Genomic DNA, 14809 nt, shown 5'->3' on the forward strand with positions numbered 1-14809 from the left:
TGCGACTTGCTTCTGGGAAATGAGAATAGGATCTGGAATTTCTGCTGAGCGAGGAGCGCAAACCGGGATCAGGGTCGGAGAAGATGAATAGGGGCTCGAGGAAGAGACATATTTTAGAGGGTGCGACTTGGGGGAGTGGGCGTAGCCTCAGCCTAGGTGCCTTATTGTTCTTTGGAAGTTTGCAAGGGGGCTGGACGAGGATCCTGTAGCAAAGGGGGCGGGGCGTTGCGCGAAAGCGAATGGGCGTGGCCTAGCTGGAGGCTGCCCGGCCTGTGAGCTTCGTTGCCCCGGGTTACCCGCGGGTAAATCAAGAAGCGCCGTACGTCACGCGAGGGAGGGTCCCTCCGCCCGCCAAACCCGCCTTTCCCTGCCCCTTTTAGAACGCCGGCTGGGAACGAGCCAATGGGGAGAGCTCTGGGGTTTGGGCTTGTGCCGCGTCCCTTCCAATCAGGAGGCGGCACTCGGGTCAGGTCAGTGTAACAATCTGGAATGAGAGGAAAAAAGCACACAACCCAAAACACCCGACTAACCAACCACAGGAGGGGGAGGAAGGCGGGCGGGAGGGAAGGAGCTGGGCTGGGGCTTCCCCTGAACTTGCGGGGGGCGGGGGAGGAAGCACCGCTGGGTACGTGCGCCGCGCGAAGGGTTTAATCGCCTTGCTGCGGTGGGGCGCGTGGAAGATAAGGGTTCCACAGCGCCTGGTGCTTCTGAAAAAACGCGGAAAGTGCTTGGAGAGGCGTAGAAGCGCCGAAAGGGGTTAATGAACCCTTTTGAATAAGTGGGGCGAACTAGCATGCGGAGGGGCAGCCCAGCGCTGCAAAGGTGTCTGCGAAGTCCGGGAGAGGAAAGGTGCGGACAGGCTGCCCGTGCCCAGGTAGCGAAGCGCTGAGCAGGGCCGGCCCTACTGTTAGACGAATTGAAGTGACAGCCTCAGCCAGCTGATAGGTTAGGGCAACCTAAAACAAACAACAACAACAGTACATGTACTGCCAAGGTAGTGGCAGGGAAAGAAGGCGGCAGCCCCACCTGTCTTAGGGTGATCTGATAGGGCAGCAAATAATAATAGTAATAATAATAAGTAAATAAATAATTGTAAATGTATCGCCAGGGTGGTGGGGAACGGAGAGGTGCTTGTGGGACTTTCTACCTCGGGGACCAAACTCACCCGACCAGCCATGATTGCTCTAATTTGGTTGGGGAGGATGGGGATGGGGATGGGGATGGGGAGACACCATTTGTGCCTCTGGCGGTAAAATGCCGTGAGGAGGCCCCGAGCAGGGGAAGGGAAGCCCGGAGGAGGTTCAGAAATGCCAGCACTCCTACTTGTGAGAAGTGTGGCGCGCCCGAGAGAGAGACCTTCGGCGGGACGTGCTGCGGTGGCGGGGCAGGAGCGGGCAAGGCGAAGTCCTGAGCGGGCCTGAGCGCTGCCAAGGTGCCGTCGGTCGGTGGCGTCGCCCCCCGCCCTGCAGCTCGCGCGACGGCAGCGAAGGGGGAAGCCCGGCGCCCGCTCGTGTTGTGATCATGTGGTTTGGCTGGAGCGTCCAGACTTGTGCAGCCGGGCAGAGAGCCGACGAGACTCTGCGTGCAGCCAGCCAGGCGGGAAGGCAAGGCAAGCCCGGCTGGCGCGCTCCTCCTCCTCCTCTCGTGTAAGGTGCTGCCCGAGGCCCCGCCCTCTTCCCCCCTCCGCTCGCCGGCCCGGCCCCTCCTCCTCCTCCTCCCTCCCCGCCCACCCCCTCCCTGAGGTGCAGCCGGCTCGCCTGGCGGGCTCTCCCTCTCTCTCTCACTGTGTGTGGGTCTGTGTGCGAGCGCGCGCGTGTGTGTCAGTCGCTCTTCGCTCGCGGGGCTGGGTGACGAGAGGGCAGCGAGGCAGAGAGTGGCGGCCGCCGCTGCCGCCGCCGTTTCCTCCTCCTCCTCCTCAGCATGTTGCCATCCCGCCGGGTCCCCAGAGAGAGGCGGCGCCCGCTCGGGGCGGCACGAGCGCAGCAGGAGAAGGAGAAGCAGCAGAAGCAGCGGCAGGAGGACGAGGTGACCGACAAGGCGGAGACGGCGGCGAGCAGAGGGGGCTGCCGCGCCGAGGGCAGCAGCAGCAGGTGCTAGGTGTGTGGAAGAGCGCGAGAGAAGCGCGCGTGCGCTACCTGCCTGGCCGCCGGGTGAGCAGCCCAGCCTCTGCCTCAGGTGCGTGCCGGCGGCGTGGAGAGCGCGAGAAGAGAGGAGGGCGATCATGCCAGCGCCAGCCGCGCGTCTCCATCGCCACCTCCGGGCCCTTTAGCGCCGGGTTCCCGCTGCGCCTGGACGCTCTTCCTGGGATTAATTCGCTCCTCGCTGGAGCCCGGAGGAACTGAACTCGCCTGGACTCAAGCGAGGGGCCTTGGAGGCTCCGCATCGCCCGAGGAAGCCCTTCTCCCTCGAAAGCGCACGCCGCTCCTCCTGCGCCCGGCGCGCTCCTCCTGCTCATCTGTTGCTTGAACGGGCGGCCCCCTCCCTGCTCTGTCTCTCGCTCGCCGGGCTTGATGGAGGAAGCAGCCGCCTTCGCCGCTCCTTGCCCTTCCAGCTGAACCTCCCTTGCGCTGGACTCGAGCCTCTCTCTCTCGCCTTCCTCCCCCCCTTCCCCGCCACCGCTCCCCCGACGCACCTTCCTCCCCAAACCCTGCGAGGCAGCGTCTCCATATCCCGCCCCCCTCGCTCGTTCTCCCCCCCCTTCTCTCGCTCGTTCTCCCCGACCCACTTTGGTGCGATGCTGCTGCCTTGGACCTTCGCTTCCTAAAAGCGCCGTTTGCTGTTGCGATCCTTCTGTTGGAAATTTACAAAGGAGACTCTCCCCCCCCCACCGGGATAAAGGAAAAAAGGGGGGGAAGGAAAGAAAAGGCGGCTTCTGGGGGGGGAGGGGGAGGAACATGGATGAGAAGCTGCAAGCGCATCAGGTTGACATCGACCCGGATTTTGAACCCCAGAGCCGGCCTCGCTCCTGCACCTGGCCGCTGCCTCACCCCGACTTCCCGGGAGAAGAGGACGATGGAGCCGCGGCTGCCGGCGCTGGTGGTGGTGGTGGCGGCGGTGGAGGAGGCGGCGGCTCCAAGCACCCCTTGGCCGGCGGAACGGAAGGCGCCGAGAACGCCGGAGTGGCGTCGGAGCGCGGCAAAGCCGCCCCGGCGCTGCCTTCGCTGGGCGCGGACGTTGGACAGCTCCGCAAGGCGAAGACCTCGCGGCGCAACGCCTGGGGCAACCTCTCTTACGCGGATCTCATCACCAAAGCGATCGAGAGCTCCCCGGAGAAGCGGCTCACCCTCTCGCAGATCTACGACTGGATGGTCAGATACGTCCCTTATTTTAAGGATAAAGGAGACAGCAACAGTTCGGCTGGTTGGAAGGTACCCGAGCGATTCTCCACCTCCTTCACCCTGCGCCTCTCGCTTCCCTCGGCAGAAACTAGAGCCCTAGTTTTCAAGAGGCGCTGGTGGAAGTTTCACTAGTGCTGAGCCTACTTGGGTTGATGTAGTAGACTCTTAATGGGGGTCTAGTTGCCCGGTAGCAGCCTTAAACCACCCCTGTGTTGCAGGGAAGGTTAATTAAAGGGTGTTAAAATGGTGGTGTATTTTCCACCACCATCACCCACGTTTTTTGTTTGTTTTTAAACTCAGCACATTCTTACCTGGAAAGTGGTGGTTTTAACCAGAGTTAGTGATTAGGGAAGGAGTGGTGGTGAAGACTTGGGAGTGAAAGTCTGTGTAGCTTTGTTTGCAGGCGCACGAAATCCTGTAGCAAGAGGGGCAGAGCTGGAAGGGGAAGGAGCCGGCCAAGTTTCCTGAGGGTCTACCCGAGGCCACTCCAGCCTTTTGCAGCTTTGATCAGGAGAGCAGCTCTGGTGTCTTCTAGAATTGAGGGAAGAGAAGTTGCTCTTGCAGCCTTCTCAGAGCTAGCTTGGAGAAGAGGAGCTCTTCTCTGTTGATTATATTAGTGGAGTGGACCTGAGATATTTCCCTCTCTTTTTGCATTGGTGCTTGGAGAGATTATCATGCACTAGCTGCCTGGTCCACCTACCATATTTCCTTCACACCCCCTGACCCCAAGCCCCAGAAGCATCAACAAAGGGGCCAGGTGAACACCCTTCCTCCCCCTCCTCTTAAGTTGCAGTTAAGTTGCAGCTGCCTGTCTGGTAGTAAGACTTTGGAGGGCGGGGGCAAGGTAGAAATAGAGCTGAGGTTGGTAAAAGTGGCTTTGTACTTTACATCTGATGGCATTGATTGAGATGCCAGTTGGGGAAAGGACATGCCAGTCTTTCTCCTCCAGTTTGGGTGCTGGGGTATGTGGGGTTAGCTGCTTGTGATTTTTGTAAGGTCTCTCTCCCCCCTCCCCACTCCCATGGAATGCAGTGTAGATTGCAGGAGCAGTTTATAATACAAAAAAAGGCCTGGAGAACTGATTTCCTCGGCTAATTTGCCACATGCGATGCCATTGGTGGGCAGGGCCATTGGGCAAGTGTTACTGAACTCTGGATGTGTGACCATTTTGAGGTCTTGGGCTTCGTAAAACTGGAAGTGCGATCAAACTGTCTACATGTGTTAGCTGTAAACTCTGCCTGTCTTTGGCGCTCCATACATTGCCCACGTCTCCTTATTGAGTCAAAGTAAGATTTGGTGTATTTGTGTGTGTTTTTTAAAGCTTTTGTTTGCTTTTGAGGTCTTGGATGAAATGGCAAATTTTGCAGAATGTGCTGCATCGTTTGTGTGTGTGCTTTTTTGAGAATCCTAAACATCTGGTAGGCTGTCTGCCCACAAGCAAGTGTTCCCTTGAAGGAGGGCTTGAAAAGGCTCTCCTGCACATGTGGACTAACAAGCAATTAACCCTTGTGGCACTGAGTTGGTGGGGCAGAGTGGTTTTCCATTCTCATATATCTGTTGGTCTCTCAACAGACACACGCCCCTCTGGCATTGGCTGTACTGGCTAAGCTCCCAGGCTGTTGCCTTTGGATTGTTAAATATTTCTGTCAGGAGTAATCGATTCCCCTCTTATTGTGATTTAGTGTAGAGGTGTGTTGCACTCCCTGAGCTTACAAGGAAAGTGTCTCTCTCTGTGTATGGTGTGAGAAGTCTACTTTTTCACTTCAGTGTGAGAGCCATCCTGCTATAGCCCAGCAGAAAATGGGGTGCATCCAAAGTGATGTTGCTTGCACACACCTTGCACCCATGTTGGTGACCACACCTGGAAGGGACAGAAAAGCGTAGGTAATGTGGGAACCAGAAGGGGCCGATTTAAAAGAGAGGCAGTTCCAATTGATTTTCTTTCCGCTTTCCAGCCACCCTATAATAAACAATGTGTTAATTCAGGAAAGGTCCACTCCATCATTTGGGCTGGTGTTATGAGCATTATTGAAGCTCTGTGCATCTGCACCACACCTGGATTTGACCTCCTCTGTGTTCCGTTTACTTGTGAGTAGCTGAAGAGAAGACTTGTTTTAGGCGCTCAAGCACCTTGAGACATCAGACCATAAGGAAAGCCCTGCTGGATCAGACCAAGGGTCCACCAAGTCACAGGAACATATACCAGGTGGAGGTTATTTGTTCGTGGGCGATGAAATGGCTCTCCTTCTATCCACCTCCTCTCCCTTGGGGCTATTTTAGTACTGACTCTTTTATGATGCATAGGTAACCAGGTCTCATGAATAGATTGGTACTTGCAAGAGAAGCATATGGGGAAGCCTTGGTAATTTGGGCTGTACAGCTGGATGGAGTCTGGTTGGGCGTACTTATACTAACCCTGGTGTCCTGGTGCAGGATGGATGTATATGGTAGCAGATGGGACAAAGTTCCACCCAAACTGACAGGAAGAGAGAACTGCATCCAAGGAACAGTCCAAGACACTTGTCTGTGGTCTCTTCCAACTCTATGATTCTATGATTCTTGTTCTGCTTCATTTAGTTATTTAAACAAGGGAGAATAAATCTGATGTGTGAAGAGTAGTAGCTACATCAGCCAAAGGTCATAGCTCTAGAAAGCTGAGAAAGGCGAAGGGCCATAGCTCAGTGGTGGGGCACATACTTTGAATGCTAAAGGTCCCTGTGTCAATCCGCTGGCACCTCCAGATAGGGCTGGGAAGGACTCCTTGTATGAAATCCTGGCTACCTACTCCCAGTTAGCATTGACAATACTGAGCTAGATCAGTGTGGATGGTCCTGACTTAGACAGACCAATGATCTTACTTGGTATAAGGCAGCTTCGTTTGTTCCTATGAAAGTACTCCATTTTTGGAGAAGTGTTCGAAAGTGCCCTGGTTGGGGTGCCAATTTCTTTGAGTTAAATGTTTTGTTTTGCTCTAGTCACAATGGTGCCAAGGTTATTGGGAAAGAGCTGTGGTTTCATAGTAAGGACTGAATGCTGAAGTTCCAAGGACCTTTTCCTGGAACCTCCAGGTAACAATGGGGGGGAAATCCCTTTCTGAAACACTGGAGAGCTGCTGCCAGTTAGTGTAGGCAGACCAGCTTTCAGCCTCCAAACATTGCCTATCTCTTAACTCCTGTCAGCCCCAGCCATCATGACAAGTGGCCAGGGATGCTGGGAGCTGCAGTCCAAAATGTTTGAAGGCATCTGCTCAGGTAAGGTTGGTGTAGAGAGTACTGTGAGGGAGGCTCTATGAATAGGCTTCGTTTATCGCAGCTTCCCATGTTCCACATGATACTGCATGGGAGAAGACTTTGTGATGCTTGTGCCATCATAGCTTTCCAGAGCTTTCCAGATGTATACCTTGAATTCATTCCTGAAGAAGTGTATTAGACTCTGAGAAATCAAGACATGAATACTCTGTGGGTAGAGAGATTTTCCATCCACATCAATACTATGATTCTTCTTCCAACATAGCTTCTCCCCTCTCCACCGCTGGCCTCCTGGGGAAACTGAAGCAAAGGTATGCCTGCCAACAAAAAATCAGACTGGCTGGCTGATTAGATGGTTGACAGAAGCTTGCTCATGTTTGAAGGGCAGGGAGTTAGGGGATACAGTAGAGGCTGGTCCATTAGGCCAAATGGGGTGCTGCCCCACCAACTTCAGCCTATCCTCAGTCAGCCCCCAACTGCCTTCTTAGTTCCATCCATTCCAGCGGGTGGCACTGGCTGTCACCTTCACCTTTTTTTTGTCTCCACATTGCCCTTGTAGAATGCAGCAGAGAGGAGGATGGGGGCAAAGCTAGGATTAGTTGACTGTGGCCCCACCTTCTTTTGGCCTCTCTTCCTCCTGCCCCATCAGTTTCAAAGGTTACCAGACAATGGACCAGCTTGTTCAGAAAACCCTGGATGTTCTAGAGCAGGAATGGGGAGGGAACTCATGGTTCTCCACACTTCACTGGGCTCCATTAGCCTCGGCCAGCATGCCTAATGGTCAGGGAATCCTAATGATGGGATTTGTAGTCTATCAACATATGGAGGACCAGAGACTCTCCACCCCTAGAGCAATATTGATAAAAATGGGAATATGCTGATCGTTGAGAGACCTCTATGGGCTGTGGAAGCAGCATACTGGCCATTTAAAGGATTGATAGGACTTCATTTTCCCATTAGGTATCCCATGCTAGTTCTGCTCAAAACAGACCCATTGAAAATAATGGATGTGGCTAACTTAGATATGTTAAATTAAATTTGTCTACGCTTGAATGTAACTGAGTAGGATACAACCCAATGGCATGAAACATCTCCTTTGTAGGAGATGAAAGTGTAGATATATCAAATGAATAAAAATGACCAGCAAAGAAGGAAACTAATGCAACCTAGTTTGGTGTTAGCAGTTGGCAATGTTGGGCGTCTGCCAAGGCTCATACCCCAGCAGCAGGGCTGGCCCCTTCTGCCGCTGCCTTTGCCATTACCAGTGGGATGCCCCCCTCTTTCTTTCCCTTCCTCACTCTCTGCCTTCACAGTATTGGCTGGTGCTGAGAGTATGAGCTGATGCCACCTCATTTGCTCCTTCCTAGCCAGTGCTGGGTGCAGGAGTTGCCACTGGCCACTATATTCTGATTGGCCCTGGCTGGAAGGGGCAGGGGTGCAACTGGCTGTGGGAGGCAGTAGCTTGCATGCTTAGCACTCATTGATGGTGGGAAGGGAGGAGAGAGAAGCTGCAGCAATCCAGGAGGAGAAGGAGATGGCAGGAGCTGCACATAGGGTGCAGGGCACAGGGGACTTGCTACCAGCCTCTTGCTTGGTGCGGGTGCTGGTACGGTGATAAGTCAGACCTGGAATAATCTGTACAAATACACCAGTGTGGAGTTGTGGCTAGAGTTGTGGACCAGAACCTGAAATACCAGGGTTCAAATCTCCACTAGTTCAAGGGGATTGATATTGCGCCAGTCACAGTCTCTTAGACTAACCTACCTCACAGGGTTGTTGTGAGGATAAAATGGGGAGGGGGAGAAACAGGTGTGCCACTTTTCAGAGGTGCAATAATAAATTAATCTGAAAGCGAAAGATTTCTTGCAGCTCTGTGCGTTAAAGATGGCTTCTCCTTGTAATCAGTGAATGGCACTTGTTTTCTTGTTAGTTCTTAAGTTATCTCACTGAAAGAGAAACAATCCCCTTCCCTTTAAGGAATCTCAGAAAGGCACCTTCCTTCAATGTTAGCAAGATAATTAAGGGGATAATTAATTAGCTGGTGGGTCCTGCTCTACAGTATAAGGCAGTGAGGTTGCACTTAAGGCTGCTGAACTGTGGATACAATAACTCCTAAAGACACTCTTTGCCAGCCTGGTGCCCTCCAGATATTTTGGTCTACACTGACTGTGCTCGCGGGGGCTGATGGGAGTTGTAGTTTGAAAACAACTGGAGGGTACCAGGTTGGCGGACACCACTGAAAGAGCTGGAAGTCCTTGAGGGGTATTGGAGCATCTTTCCGATTTTTTTTTTTTAAATGCTAGTTCTGTTTCGTTTGTTGCTGTGTGGGATTACAGTGGTACCTCGGGTTAAGTACTTAATTTGTTCTGGAGGTCCGTTCTTAACCTGAAACTGTTCTTAACCTGAAGCACCACTTTAGCTAGTGGGGCCTCCTGCTGCCGCTGCACCTCCGCCACACTATTTCTGTTCTCATCCTGAAGCAAAGTTCTTAACCTGAGGTACTATTTCTGGGTTAGTGGAGTCTGTAACCTAAAGCGTATGTAACCTGAAGCGTCTGTAACCCGAGGTACTACTGTATTAGTCTTGGCTACTGAAAGGAAAGTTCAGCCCTGGCTGACTGTTAGTTTTTTGTTTTGTATGTCGTGCTCACATAGAAAATACTCCATCCCTGGTTTTCAGTTCATAATATGAAGCCCCAGATTGGAGCCTTGCACCTGCAGCCCTGGTCCCTGAACTCTGTCGTGTCCGTCTCTGTAATTTTTAATTTTTTTTTGTTCCCAATCTACATCTCTGCAACCTGCCACTCCCTTCTGTTAGAGCCACTTTCCTTGGATTAAATTTCTCTTCCCTTGCTGTGCATTGCCAGAGTTGCAGAGAGAGGCGTTCCTCATCCCTGTGGAGAACCTGATACAGGGGGCACCGCTCATCAGTCTTGCGTTCACAATACTATTTCGCTTTCTTAAAAGGCCCGTACGTAGGAGAGGGAGTTGTTCATAGTCTTTATGTCTGAGGTTCAGAAGCATTGCAACTGTAGACAGTTTCAACTCTCTCCTCTTTCTCTCTGCTGGGATGGTGGGGGTGTTTCTGGCAGCGGGTCTTCATCTTTAATTGCCTCCTCCTTAGCCTAGTCTGTCACCCACAGAGAGGGCTCAGTAGCTGAGAATTCCAGATCATTTCCCCATGTTGTGGAGAGGGAAGGGAAGGGGAGTTGCTCCCCTACCCCATGAGTCAGTCCTTTTTTAAAAGGTGGGATTAGACGCTTAGATTTAAAACTTCCAGCTGGCCTCTCCATCCTCTCTCCTAAAGTGAACAGAGAACTTCAGCTCCTGTGCACCATTTAACAAACGCCCTAGCACAGGCATAGGCAAACTCGGTCCTCCAGATGTTTTTGGATTGGAACTCCCATCATCCCTGACCACTGGTCCTGTTAGCTAGGGATGATGGGAGTAGCAGTCCCGAAACATCTGGAGGCCTATAGCATCTCCCCGTTCCACACCTTGCAGTTAACACAGATTTATTGGCCACTGGGGTATATTGTCTATGCTTTTGAAATGAATTGTTGGCAGGAAAGGGAGCTCTACCCAAAGCTTGGAAAGGGCCAAAAGGGGAGCATAGAGCATGAGACTCTTAATCTCAGGGTTGTGGGTTTGAGCCCCACATTGGGCAAAAGATTCCTGCATTGCAGAGGGTTGGATTAGATGATCGTGGTGGTCCCTTCCAACTCTACCATTTTGTGATTCCACTTTTAAGTCATGGCATTACTGCAAAGAATCTTGCAGACAGTCGTTTGTTAAGAGTGCCGAGAGTTGTTAGGAGACGCCTATTCTCCTCGCAGAGCTACAGTTCCCAGAGTTCCCAAGGAACAAGGATTAACTGTTAAACCACTCTGAGAATTGTAGCTCTGGGAGAGGAATAGGGGGTCTCCTAATGAGACCTTTAACAAACTACAGCCCCCAGAATTCTTTGGGAGAAGCTGTGGCATGGTACTGCTTTAAATGTGCAGCGCAGATGGGGCCCTTGGTGTGCTGACCTGTTTTCGTTATAGCCTGGTTGCAACCCAGCATTGCGTCATAATTAGGTTTGAAACAAGGGCTGCTTGCAGCCCTTACACCTGTCCCTGCGTGGGAAGAGTTGCTTTGTGGCTTCTGTGGGGGAGGGGGAAAAAACTGGTTAGTACAAAGTCCTGCCATAAGTGAACCAAGATGGACCCCAGTGGCGTAGCGTGGGTTGTCAGCACCCGGGGCAAGGCAAGTAATTCGCGCCCCCTAACCCGTGGATTTGCGCCCCCTAACCCTAACCCCCAGATGTTGCGGCCGGCCCCCCCTGCACCCCCCACGCTACGCCACTGATGGACCCGTAGTGTCAGCTGCAGGCCCGATGGGGTAGGAGATGGTAGAAGGAACATGTACCGAAGCAGCCACAGGATTTGTAAAGCGACCATTGGGTTTGTCCAACCCCCGTCCCCAATTTCCTATAGAGCCTTTATCCCATACCTGAAGGGTTGGGTTTGCTTATTAGTTTGATATGGACTTCCGCAGGGAACCAGTATGGCAGGCATCCCCAAACTCAGTCCTCCATCTGTTTTGGGACTACAATTCCCATCATCCCTGACCACTGGCCCTGTTAGCTAGGGATGATGGGAGTCGTAGTCCCAAAACAGCTGGAGGGCCGAGTTTGGGGGTGCCTGCAGTATGGTGTAATGGTTATAGCATGGGACTAAGACTGGGAAGATGCCCTGTTCAAATCCATGCCCATGCGCAGCCATGTAGCAGAATGTGGGACTTTGATCTGTTTTTATCTCGTAGAGTTGTTGTGAGAATGAGGTGGTGGTGGGGATGCATGCTGCTATACACTTCTTGAAGAAAAGGTGATACCAATCAGTAATAAATCTCTGAAGCTATGCAGGTCTGGTCCTGACCAGTAGCCCCCTCCCCTTCCTCCAAATGCCATTCTGAGCTTAATGGATAGGATAAAACATCACAAACACAAACTCCAAAGCATAGGTGAATTTATTGTTTCTGTCTACTGGGCAGTGCAGGGTGCTTCCAGACCGTCACTGTTATCGGGATACACTGATAAATTCAGGTTATCCAGTAAGTGTTGATTTGACACCCTCACTCAACACACCTACTCCCTTTCCACCACTTACCAAAATAGGACTTTTCTAAATAAGGAAAGTGAGGAGGAAAATGCACTGGTAAGTGTGATAGAACAATTGCTTTACAGAACATTGTCTCACCTTCTTGCAAACAAATGGACAATAAGCACCTGGTGTGGTGTAGCCAACCCACAAACTTTGCGCACACAAATGCTCAATCAAGTGGTCACCAGAAGGGACCAAAGGCTCTGGCAGTTTTTTTTAAAAAAGTGCCATCTCTTTCTTAATCAGAGCAATCTTGCTGAAGCAGTGAGTTTGTGGGTTGCAGCCTACACGATTAGTCCAGAGCTTGTAGACCTTGGCGTCAGCAGTCCTCCTCCTTCAGCTTTTGGCCTTCTTCTTTTGTGACTGTAAAGCTTTACTAGCAGGAAGTCCTCTCCGGTTTGCAGTTCTGGGTCGCAGGCAGCCTGAGGTTTTCCGCACGCCACTGTCCCCTGCTGTGGGTCTTGGCGCTGCTATGCTGCACACGTGTGCCAGTAGTGCTTGCTGTTTACCAATGCTGCACGGAAGGCCCCATTGACTGACAGTTCTGCTTAATTAGGGAGTTGTTATTTTATCAATTCCAAAGCGCTTGAAGTTTTATGCTCCAGCTCACACGTTCCACTTGTTAATGGGAAACCAACACCCTCTGTCAAAGAAGCAGCGGCTCTGATGCATTTTAAGGTGCTGTTTGTGCCACTTTGACATCCAAAGTATAACAATAAAGCTATCAGCTGGTGGATGTCTGCTTGATGTAGGTCTGACAGTGCCAAAAACCTTAATCTCCAAGCCTTCCCACTTTTCTTTCTTTCTGTACTTCTTAGGGCTGCTCCTTTGTGGCATGGATATAAACTAGCTGGGTGGCCTTGGTGCTTTAAGCTGGGGAGTGTCCTGTCTAGGGCTGGGGGAGGACCCATTACTCACCTACGGTTGTGCCCAGCCTATCTCTTTACCATGGCTTATAATTATTGCTGCAACATCCTTGACTAACCAGCAGTACTTCCTCTTGCTATTGAGCAAGACCAGGCATAGGCAAACTCGGTCCTCCAGATTTTTGGGACTACAATTCCCATCATCCCCGACCACTGGTCCTGTTAGCTAGGGATCATGGGAGTTGTAGTCCCAAAACAGCTGGAGGGCCGAGTTTGCCTATGCCTGAGCAAGACCATATGGAGGGACTGTAGCTCAGCAGTAGAGCACCTGCCTTGCATGCAGAAGCTACTAGGTTTGATTCCTGGCACCTCCAATTAAAAGGCTCTGGTACCAGTTATTGAGAAGGACTCTCCGCATGTGACTGCTAGTCTAGTGTAGACAATACTGGGCAAGACGGACAATAGTCCAACCTGATGTAAATTAACTTCTGGTGTTCATGTGACCCTGTAATAGGAACATTCACAAGAAGCGAGTTGGCTACTTCTATACTGTTGGGCACCAGGTTGAAATGGGCTGTCTTTTTATCTCCTTCGTTCCTTTTGTCCCTTGCATCAGAGCAAAGGAGCATGGGCAGCCGGTAATCTGTTGCTTTCAGAAAGAAAATAAGCACACAAAACCATGAATCATGGGGAACATTATGCATCGTGTGGACAAAAAGAGCAGTAGCTGCTGGTGGTGCAATTCAGGGGCAATTTACTTGTGGGGAAGAAACGTACCTATGGACTGTACAAGCAACTGGGCAGCAATGCCCCCCCATGCTAGGTAGGGATGCCACAAGATAAATAACAGCTTTTGCAGAATAGAAAACTGCCCCATGACAGTTTAAAAGACACACAGTTTGGCTGTGGGTTAAGCTTTTGTGGGTTAGGCCAGCTTTCACCAATGTATACTTCTTCAAGGTTTGCAAGTATTGGGACTAATTCCTGTGCCTACAGCGTGTGGAGCACTACAGGAATGCCCCACCCCCCGCCAAGCCTTCTCTTGCAGTAGTCATGATTGCAATGCTACTGCAGTGTGTTGAAAGTGGACAAGCTTCTGGAAGCGCTTTTGTATGGGGCTTAAAGCTGTTCTTGCTTCATTCACTTTGTCATTTGGCCAGAAGGATAAATTCACATTACAAATACCCTTTCTCCACTTTCTCGTCTGTGTGAATAACGATCCGATGGTCACTTAAATGGTGTAAAGGAGGCTCAGCAGCGCAACCTTATTCATGTTTATTGGAAACAAGCCTTGCTGTTTCCAGTGGGGATTGCTCCTAGGTAAGTGTGCATTGGATTGCAGCCCACAGCCAATCTAGATGCCTCACTGGTGCAATCGGATCTCAGCAGTCGGTCCTTCTGTGGGGTTTACTCTGGAGTAAAAATGCATAGAATTGCAGAGAAGGAAGGGAGGCTAGTGACTCATCCTGCTAGCCATTTCCTCCTCTCTGTTCCCACCACTGTTCCTTAAGAGAATAAGCAAGCTTAGAAATACCACATTGCCCATCACATAAGTAGACCAAAGACCCATCTAGTCCAGCATCTTGTTCTTACCATGGCCAACCAGGTGCCCGTGGGAATCCTGCAAGCAGAACCTTTGCACAACAGCGCTCTCCCCACTTGTGATTTTCAGCAACTTGTATTCAGAGATATGCTTCCTCCAAGAGTGGAGGTAGACCGTAGTCTTTTCCTCTATGAATTTGTTAATTCTCCTTTAAAGCCATCCAGGTTGGTAGTCATAACTAAATCTTGTGGGGGAGAATTCCACAGTTTACACCCCTAGTTCTACAAAGAAGTTCTTTTGGGTGCTTGTCTTTTTAAACTTATCTCCCATATGTACTGCTGTGGTCCTGGCTCTCCTAACCTCCATTAGAGGAAATATCACACAGGCATCAGAAGGGAAGGCGGATGTTCTCCTCTTTGCATTCTTGAAAGCAGCGTAAGGGCCTTTGTCCTCTGTCTGCTTCATCTCTCAAAAGTGTATGTAGGCTGTGTACAAAAAATCAAAGCGCATGACTTTCCCCAAGGAATCCTGGGAATTGCAGTTAAAGGGTGCTAGAATTTTAGCTCAGTGAGGTGTAAACTGCACTTCCCAGTATTCTTTGTAGGGTGGGAGGGAGAATCATGTGCTTAAAATGTACAGTGTACCTGAATATATATGTTGAGTTTCATTGA

General features: G+C 51.2%; 1 protein-coding gene across 1 annotated transcript in view; it reads left to right on the top strand.

Moving 5' to 3' along the window:
• The first annotated feature begins 1769 nt into the window (after positions 1–1769).
• The window catches only part of FOXO6 (forkhead box O6), a 117078-nt gene continuing 104038 nt past the window's right edge, over positions 1770–14809 (top strand). Inside the window, exon 1 of the mRNA XM_081201961.1 lies at positions 1770–3368. Coding sequence (XP_081058087.1) covers positions 2895–3368 — 474 coding nt within the window. The 5' untranslated portion in view covers positions 1770–2894. The remainder of the gene's footprint in view (positions 3369–14809) is intronic.

Source organism: Podarcis bocagei (genome assembly GCF_964188305.1).
Source record: "Podarcis bocagei genome assembly, chromosome: 7".
Lineage (NCBI taxonomy): Eukaryota > Metazoa > Chordata > Lepidosauria > Squamata > Lacertidae > Podarcis > Podarcis bocagei.